The 9,818-nt window shown below is 38.9% G+C and overlaps 1 protein-coding gene across 1 annotated transcript; it reads left to right on the top strand.

Moving 5' to 3' along the window:
• Nucleotides 1-10: 10 nt before the first annotated feature.
• On the top strand, nt 11-7,237 carry wbp1 (WW domain binding protein 1). Its single transcript, XM_041970544.1, has 4 exons — nt 11-229; nt 1,241-1,343; nt 2,075-2,242; nt 5,958-7,237. The coding sequence occupies exons 1-4, from the start codon at nt 167-169 to the stop codon at nt 6,494-6,496; spliced, it is 873 nt and encodes a 290-aa protein (XP_041826478.1). The 5' UTR covers nt 11-166; the 3' UTR covers nt 6,497-7,237.
• The last annotated feature ends 2,581 nt before the right edge of the window (nt 7,238-9,818 follow it).

Genomic DNA, 9,818 nt, shown 5'->3' on the forward strand with positions numbered 1-9,818 from the left:
TTAGATCATAGGGGCCACTAGTGTTTCTCGGTCAAATCAAAACATGTCTGAGTTCGACAGATTTAGCCATTAATTGCTACGGACGTCTGTTATCACCACAACAAATCGTCGATTGGACCGACTGCTATATGGTTCCCGCCGTATTAACGGCCGACAACCCAGAAAGATGCCGCAGAAAGCACTGGGATCCATTGTAGGGCTTCTTTGTACTGGGACTTGTCTGGTGCAGGTAAGCCTGCGATAGAGCTCGCGAGTTCGACATAAGCTTTCAGCCGAGGCCGAGGCTTCTGGGTTGGTTGTAGGCCCCACTTACGAATCTTTTTTTGTCTTCTCCACAAAGGAACTGGGCACGGTTCGCTACTGTATACTATGGATGACGTCAGTTAGCAAAAGTTTTCCATTATTTCTCTTTTGTTAATTTGGAGGCACATCAAACTCTTGTATGGAAAAAGCTTTACACACGTGTTTTATCAGCTCAGTTTTACTGTTTAATTTGAGGGTGTTAAGATTAACGTTAGCCATTGCTAACTGGCACCCGGCAAATCGTCGTATATATTTATAATTGTTGATATTCGCTGCACGGACGGTGCAGCTGGCGTCAGATCATCTAGTTAGTTTCCCAGGCTGAATAGCTGATATAAATGTTGTAGAAACAATTAGATAACGAAACGAACCCTTTCAATGTGGAGAGAACTGCTAAGTCTTTTTTTATTTTATTTTATGTCTTTTTTAAAATACAACATTTTAAGATTATACAGGGCGTTGTTCGTCTCTGACATAAGATGATCTCCTTTGTCGAACATTTCCTTCGAAACATTTGCATTGATATGAAATACAAATTAATACATTTATGCTACATATGTTTTTGACACCCACATTGGGTTGATTCGGATACTGGCTAGATCACAATATGCTGTCATACCAACCAACCCCCTCCTTTTGGTAGTCTGACTTCGCAATTGTCTGTATGGTTATTATTATTATTATTATTATTATTATTATTACTATGCTATCTGTAGCTTTGAGCTTTTCTCATCCAGGCATTTGATCGAAAATCGGGGTTGAAACGTCATTGTTTTCCATCTGTTTTTAACATGGTGTCAAAGAACTGTGCAAACACTTTAAATGACATTGACGTGATGATGGGCACGATTTAGTTTGCTGTGCATTTCCTTGTTTACTTGTGTGATTGAATATTGACTCGTGCGTTGCCTGTGTGTACCTCCTGTGTGTATTTAAGGGGAAGGAGTTCTGTTTTGGGGTAAACAATGAACAGTATCGCTGCGAGATGGGGTACTGCTGTGGAGAGACAGAGTGCTGCACTTACTACTATGAGCTTTGGTGTAAGTATATACTTGATTTTTTTTAAACCCTAACTTTTCATTAAGATATGTTTGTGCTCAATTTTTCCTTTTAAGTTTTACTTTTGTAGGTTTAATTCTTGAAACAGACTTTTGTCTGTGGTTTCATACTCAGATTAGTTCCACTTTCAGATGTATTCCATTAACTCTGTGTGGTTAACAAGTTATAGCTACACATACAATAAAGTTAAAACAGTTTCAGTTTAATGTGAGAAAAATAACTTTTTATTAGCACCGGGCAATATGACCTCAAATCAGTATCATGATTAAGTAAACATGTTACATCGATTACAATTAATTAGCAGTGATTTTAGATGCATTTTATTTTTAGCCCTCATAGCTAACTGGAAGTTTTTGTTGCAAATATTTGCATAACGCTAGAGCAGATATTGATTTTATAATAATTGAAAGGGAGTTTAATTATGTATGGTCATTTATGAATATTTTTAAGACCATCCACTGATATGTAGATATTTTATTATATTTACGAGATAATTTAAATAATTGACATGAGAAAGATTACATTGATTACTGGTTCTGAATGTCGGTTTTGATTAATTGCCCAGCCCTACTTTTTATATAAATTAATTTAGCTATATAAGATTAGCTAATTTACTGAAGACCAAGCTTAACCTTTTGGAGTTTTTGGTGTTTTTGATCACCCCCCTACATTGTTTATAAAAAGTTTAAATTGAGGCTGTCTCTTCTCATAGGGTTCTGGTTGGTATGGACTCTTATCATAATGCTCAGTTGCTGCTGTGCCTACCGACACCGCAGAGTTAAAATGCGTCTGCAGCAAGAGCAACGTCAACGTGAGATCAGCCTAATGGCTTATCAAGGAGCTTCCAGTTCCTTCATTTCCCCCCCTCCTCTCAATTTAAGTGAGTATTCTCAGAATCTGTTCTTTCAGGTTTCTATTGCCTTGCATGTTCCCAGTTGTTATATTGTGCTGAATGAAGCTTAATGGAGCTGCTAAACTGATTTATATTGTTCCTGTAACAATGCCAATAAAGATCTATATCTTTCTATCAATCTGTCCATCTATTGTAGGCAGGTCCTCTGTTGCTTAGTGCCCACTTTGTTAAATGGAGAGCTTTCTCTCAGACCTCTATCTAAATACTGATTACAGCCGAGGAGCTGCAAAGATTGTTGTGGCAGATTGTTGTGGCAGTGTAAACATAAAGGCTCAGAAAATCTCTTCTTTTTTTTTGCAACTTTGTTGCTTGAAGCTCATGTACATTGGTGAGGGTCACGACAGTGAGTTTAGCTCATTTTGGATCACTAAGGTCCACACCACTCTGCATTACTACAACAAATCTCCCATTCTACTTTACTCCGACTATTAAAAATGCCAAAGGTTCTCCCCTCTTCTTAAATGAAGCCAGAGCCTTTCTCTGGGAGAGTCACAAACTTAAAATTTGAGGTGCAGTTAATTGCTTTATTACCTTTTAATCAAATAATTATTTTAAGGTTATTTCGGTTTACAAATCAAGGATCAATCGGATTCACTTGCCTTGGAATTTTTTAAATTTTAGTCAGCATGTTGCTCAACCCACCCAAAGGTCAGATTCTAGATATTGTTTAACTTATGGTCTGTCATTCAATATCTTCTGTCAATAAATTAGCTATATCTGACTACTGCTCTGCATTTTTAGTATAAATGGTTCTATACCCCAGATCATTTCTGAACATACAGTAAGGAGGCGCCGTCTCACTGATAAAGTGACAACAAATTATATTGAGGTTGTAAAGTGTAACTACACCCCCTACTTTTTGCGTAACTCCACCCACTGCCAAAGAGAAGGGGGCAGAAAATATTGAATGACAGTCAGCAGCTCAGTGGCCACTAGCAAGATGGAAAGCGATATCGTTTCACAAAGCACCTACACCACAGGAGCAGTCTTTTGAGGTAGAAGACTTTTCCCCTTCAGAATCCCCTCAGCTAGACATCGCAGTGATGGAAGGCGGTGGTCCTGAACTGCATCAGTTTGGGTTGTCTGGCAGCCTACTTCAAAGCAGGCTGTGTCAGGTGCCGAAAATGCCACTGCAAGTTGCCGCTGCTAAGATTTGAGCTTGCTGTCTTTTGTCAGATGAAGATCAGCAGGTAATGAGTAAAGTCAGGTGTTACTTTTAAACCCCTTAAAAGCAAAATCCCTTCCATTACAGCAATATTTCCCCAAAAGCGTTGTGAAAGTCTAAAATCTGAAACTAGTGAATCAACGTTAGATAACAAGTTCACATTTAGTGGGCACGGTTTCTATGTCTGCAAGGCGAGGACCCACCTTTTTTGCATCTGGAGGGAGGGGGCTGTGAGGTTTTTTTATTTTCTCATTACATAGATTAGCACAAAGTATGGCGCTACATCATGTTTGAGTGTGAAAAACAAAACTGGTTTTACCCTGTAGGGGGCAGTTTGAGCCTATTTTACCCACAAAATCCACATTTTAAGAACAGTATCGGGTGTTTCCATCACAATAAAGTAATACTATGTTGTTTACAGCTTAAAAACACACTTAAGAGTGCACTACCCCTTTAATGGGACAACATTGGTAAAAAATATCAATCTGGATTCCACTCCAACCACAGCATAGAGACTGCATTAGTTAGGATAGTAAATGATCTTAGAGTCCACATGGTCAAACAAACCCTGTCTTTGATAACAGACTGGAAAAGCTTTTTAGCTTCTGTGGTTTAGCTTTAAATTGGTTAAATTAATATCTTTTAAACCTATTTTTTCCATTAGTATTGAGGATCACAAATCTAAAAACTATTAAATAAATTGTGGTGTCCCACAGGGCTCTATTTTAGGCCCAACACTTTTTAATCTTTACATGTTGCCTTTAGGAGATGTCATCAAGAGACACGATATCAATTTCCATAGTTATGCTGATGACACCCAACTTTATATGGCCATGACTCCTGATGACCCAGAGCCTTCAGATCAGGGATCACTAAATCTGGACCTCTTGGGTCAGTGTCCTGTAGGTTTTCAATGTGTTCAATGAATTTCTTCACAATAGCTGTGTTTCCATTTCCCCAAGAATTGCACAAAGCCTAAATAAATAATGACACAGGGGGTCACGTGACCAGTTCATTTCAAGTAAAGATGTTTGGATAGAGAAGAAGATGGAAATCGTTTTACAAATATTTAAAAGAGAAAAATATAACCATCGTCCTTGATAGCAAACAACAGCGAAATGCAGAGTTTTACAAGGAATTAGAAATATCCGTCGTCCTCAAAGGGGAGTCTCGTGGGACAAGCTTTTACAAGAATTACAGCTTATGCACTAAACACCATTCAGTGGAAACGCCTGCAAATCACAATTGTACTTTGTCAAAATTTTAGAAATATTGCTTGTAATTTGCAAAAAACTGTAATGGAAACAAAGCTATTGACTTATTAATTTGAATGAAGTGTGTTAGATCAGGGCCCCGTTGAAAACCTGCAGGACACTGCCCAAAAGGTCCGGATTTGGTGATCCCTGCTTAAGATCCTCTTTTAAATTGTGTTTTAAGTATTAGACAATGGGTGGCAATAAACTTTCTCCAGCTCAACCAGAACAAACTGAGGTTTTAGTCAGTGGTAATAAAGCCCAGAGAGGGAAACTGTCGGCACAACTAAAATCGATGGTAACAACCCCCTCTACTATAGCAAAAAAATCTGGCTGTTACCTTTGACTCCCGTCTTAGCTTTGAGCAACATATTAGCCTGGCTTTTAGTTACTTTAATTCATTTTTCTTTTATTTATTTATTTTTGGTCGTTTTAATCTATGTTTTAGATGGTTTTATTGTTTTACTGATTTTATTAATTTACTTATTAACTTTATTTTACTTATTTTTTGTACTTATTTTTGCTCTTCTTGTTTGGTTATGATTTTTTATTTGTGTAACATCATTTTTAGGTCTCTGGTTTTTCCTCACAATAACCCTTCCTTATTGTGTCGTGGGTGGGTTGGGGTAACTTGTTAACGTAACCTTTTTTGTTTTGTTTTTATTTTTGCACAGCACATGTATGAAAGTGTTATATAAAGACTGATTGAGATACTGATCATTATCTTATACACAGTTGCAAATTGGTTGAGTGTTAATTTATATTCTGAACTGAAATTGCAGCATTGACAGCAGACAGCAAAGATTCCACCCTAATGTCAGTTGATAGTGTGGACCTTAGCTAGAACAGGATATCCACTAATATCACAAATGGGGGTTGGACAAGTTGCACACTTGACAGAGTGTGAATCTCAGAGTGAACATGCTTGATTAAAAGTCAAGAATGAGAACACAACTCTGTGTGCATACTTAGACGGTGACTCACTCATAGACAGACGAAATCTATTCTTGTAGGGGTCCATCTAGATATCAAGGGCAACATGGAAATAAGCTGACTCTCTGGTAATTGATCAAGATATTATTGCAATACATTTTGGCACAGGTATCTAAATAGGGCGCCATCATTCCAGGATGACTATCAATTCTCATGGCGTTTACACTATGTTTTGAGATTGAATAAACTTAGATGTGGAAAAGTGTGTATTATTGCTTTAAAAAGTTAATCATCAGTTGATCAACTAATCTATGAAATGATTATTTATCAGGGTTCTGGAACGACTGCAAGCTTCCTGACTATGAAGAGGTTGTAGGCCACCCTCCAACTCCACCGCCTCCTTATTCGGAAAACCCTCCTGAGACAACTCCAGCTCTCCCTTTACATTTGAGCCAACCAGACGCTGCCTCCGTGCCCCAACCCCAGCCCGAGGTTGAGCTGAGTGAGGACTGTCAGGCCTCAGGCTCATCATCAGATCAGCAGGCGGTGTTGCTCCCAGTCCAAGCACAATGTCAGTCAGAGGAGAATGTAGAGGCTTTGTTGTTGGGAGCTGCAGAAGAGGATGAGGAGCTTGTCACTCGACGCCGGCATGTGACCGGCGACTCAGGGATTGAGGTGTGCGTTTGCCAGCTGGATGTAGACGAGGGCTCAGGTCTCGAGGAGGAAAGCGATGAGGAGCATCGCGTGTGCAACGTTACCCACAGGGATTGCTGCTCCAGCCACCAGCAGGAGAACTTCAGAGAGAAGGAATGCACCTCGGAGGTACCCAGCCAGACCGCCAACACCAGCACTGGAGACCACATGGTGTGATCCACAGCGTAACTAACCGGCCAAATCATGCAGCTTTCCAGCTTCACATACGGTGATAAAACTGTTGCCATCATCATTTTCACAAGGACTGTATGGGCTTTAATTATCTGACCTAACACATAAATGTGACCTAAAGATGATCATGATAACTAATCTAATATGGCTCCTTTTTAGGACATAAATGATCGTGCGGACAAACTCTTGGCTTTTTTTTTTTTCTTCATTTATTTATCTTGTCTTATTGGGGGAACCAGCAAACACATGTTGCTCCATTTGGCATTGATTTTCTTAGGATTAAGCATGACAGCATGAGTGGGTGGTAACAAGACAGCAATCGATTGTGACTGAAAACAAAATTGACTGTTTCCCTTTCCCTCTTCTTCAGCACTGCTGTCATGTGTCCTTTTCTGTCTTGTCACTGTCATGGGTCAGAACATTTCTGGCCTTTCCTCCAACTGAAATTTTACCTCCAGTGGGATGGTCACTCCGAAGCATACCAACATGGTCAGCAACATTTCTCCCCACTGTGACTCAGTAGACAAGTCATAAACAAACTTATTAAAAACTCATCGTTATCTTGGATGAATTGAAAAGAGATTGTTCATTTTCGTCAAAGCTGTGAGCATGTAGCACCGAGAGAGCGTTGTGAAATGTAGGACACAGCTGCAAAGTAATGTCAGCTCTGAGGAAATGGCAACTAGTGTTTGGTGAAGGCTGTGGAAAATGAGGTTTTTTTTGGGGGGGGGGGGGGGGGGGGGGGGGGGGGTTGCAGGGACTAAACACTTAAGTAGAGTAGAGATCAGTCTGTTGTTTGGTCTTTTGATTTTAAATGTCATGCTAACCCCTTCTTATATTTGATATCCATATTGTCACTGCAGCTGTGCGGTCACTAGTTAGCATGATGTAAGAGGTGCTCAGCATTTCTCTGATGTATTGATTGTGTGCGTGTGATCCCCTCCCTTCCCCTTTCTTCAGTTTCAGACTGCAGTAAATTCATAATAATGACAAAGCAGGCTTTTCCACCATTTTTTTCTTTTTTGTCAATGAAAAACCTTGTGGTGGCTCAAAGTTGGAGTTTTATTTAATACACAATGTCTGAGGGAATTTATCACTGAGTTTCTAGTTTGTATATTAATGTTGAAGGATGTACTTTTGCATTTTTTGGTTAGATAACCAGCTGTGCTTCAGTAAATGCCACAGGTGTCACCATTATTTGCAACAAAGCTCCTGGCTGGGGCTGCAAGAGTGTGTACCAGGGACTGGGTGTTTAAAGTGCAGTAGGGGAAAGGTAAATTTTGTTTGTGTGTGTGTTTTATTTTTTTTAGTGCTGCAGCATCTGGTTGAACTCACTTGGGTGGAGTAACAATTAAAAGCACTGGTAATTTGCATGAGGCATAATTTGATGTTTATATTTGAGATGATTGGCTTTTTAATTTTATTTTTTTTTAAGCTTTTGTTACTTGGCTTTGCTCATTAGTTACAGTCCAGAAGTTTGGGGTCAAGATCTAAGGTTGGACTTTTGGATGTTTGGATTTAGCTTCATGTGCTGTAAGGACTGTGTAAGACATGTTATTATGCAATGTTAGTGGCTATGTGGCTGTCTTGGGTCTCTGTTGCCCATGTAGCTCTTGGCAGTGTGAAGGATTTGAAGTGGTATTTTCCACTGGCCGCAGAGAGCTATTGCATTAGCAAGTTGAGATGGTTGCAAGCTCTGCTTTGCAGTTTATTTAGTGTTGGCATGGCCACAGAATCTATCGTGAATAAATGCATGCTCTTCAGCGTTGCATGTTATTGTCTTTATTTGACCGTATTATGCGCTCAGAATATAAAACAGCAGTCATGAAAGATCTGAAAGCCACAGCAAAAAGAAATTCTTTCACAGATCTGACAAAAACTGAGCCAGTACATATGCCTATGAGGATTTAGTCTTGAACAATTATTAACAGCATTTTATTTGATTGCTTCAATTGTGTGTTGCAAAATGGGCACAGTGTAAAAACTCAAGTCACTCAGCTTCACATAAATACACACAAATTACTGCTACTGAATGGCATTTATTACAATTTTGATGCAACCTCCATGCTGAAATATTCTGTATTTAAGGCAACCATGCTCCTTACAGCCTTTACTGTATCAACAGATTAAACTTAAAGCCACTCCAAGCATCTTGCAGCTTATTTTAGTCATAGCTTAGCACTGGTTTCTGCTTTCTGAAGTGGGGAATAAATGCCAATATTTCATGCTTGCCTGAAATTAAACTTTTTCACTGGTTAAACTCTATAAAATGTTGTGCATAAATATGTTTAATTTCAGGGGTTGTGCACTTCAGTGGCCAATGTTTCCTCTTTCCCCCAGTTAGCAGCTGTTTGCTTTGGTTGTGGTTGTCCCAGTTAGAGAACTTTCTGCTGTAGCTAAAGTGTAGCAAAGAAGGTCGATGCACAACACAGGTCAAGAAAGAAAAAGAGAGGAAAATGAATGAATGCACCACAATCTGAGGCTTAAACTGTCACATTTAGCAAAGAGTTCCAACCAGACATTCACTATTATGAGGTTTGCAGTTGCTAGCAGGTGCATGAACATGAATTCATACTAATATGGCAATGACCTTTTTAGAGGAGCAGTTACACTGTGAGCATTAAGTACACACCGATTAGCAAAAGTTGTAAAGACATGTTCTTTAACACAACACCTTAAGCTGCCTTGGTGCATTTCTATAAAGCAGATGTTTAGATTAATGGAGCTGCACAATAAAATATAACCTCTATGTGGTAAGAGATGTGATACTGCCTTATTAGAGTATATGTAGTCTAGTGGCTTCTTTTTTTCTTAAAAAAAAAAAGGGTAATTTGTGTAGGTCAAAGCATGGTTGTATTAGAGAGCAGAGGAGTGTTTTTGTAGTAGAAGATAGCATTTGATGTCCTGGGAAAGTGTGCTTGTTTCATGAGTAAAGGATGTGGTGTATAAACAATTTAAAACCACTGAATTGAAACTTGCCACACTGCAATTTTACTTACAGCTGTGTTGTAAAAGTGTAGAAGTGGTTGTGATTTATTAAAAAAAATACTGTGTCTAGTTGTGGCACTGATGGAGTTTTTCAAGACCAGACTGTTGAGTTTGTTGTCAGTTCTTTTTTTTTCTCTCTCTCTGCATTTCTGGGTGCAGTACGCTTTTATGAATTAACAGACTTGAAAGCATGAGGAAAAATTAGGAAGAAAAATTTTTTTATGGCTTTGTTGTGAGTCTTTGTCTATGTGTTTAGAGGACATAAACTCAAACGATATTTCTCTACAACCTTTTTTGCTAAGGTGCATCTTTCCTTATT

The sequence above is a fragment of the Melanotaenia boesemani genome, chromosome 19, assembly GCF_017639745.1.
Source record: "Melanotaenia boesemani isolate fMelBoe1 chromosome 19, fMelBoe1.pri, whole genome shotgun sequence".
In the NCBI taxonomy this organism is placed as follows: domain Eukaryota; kingdom Metazoa; phylum Chordata; class Actinopteri; order Atheriniformes; family Melanotaeniidae; genus Melanotaenia; species Melanotaenia boesemani.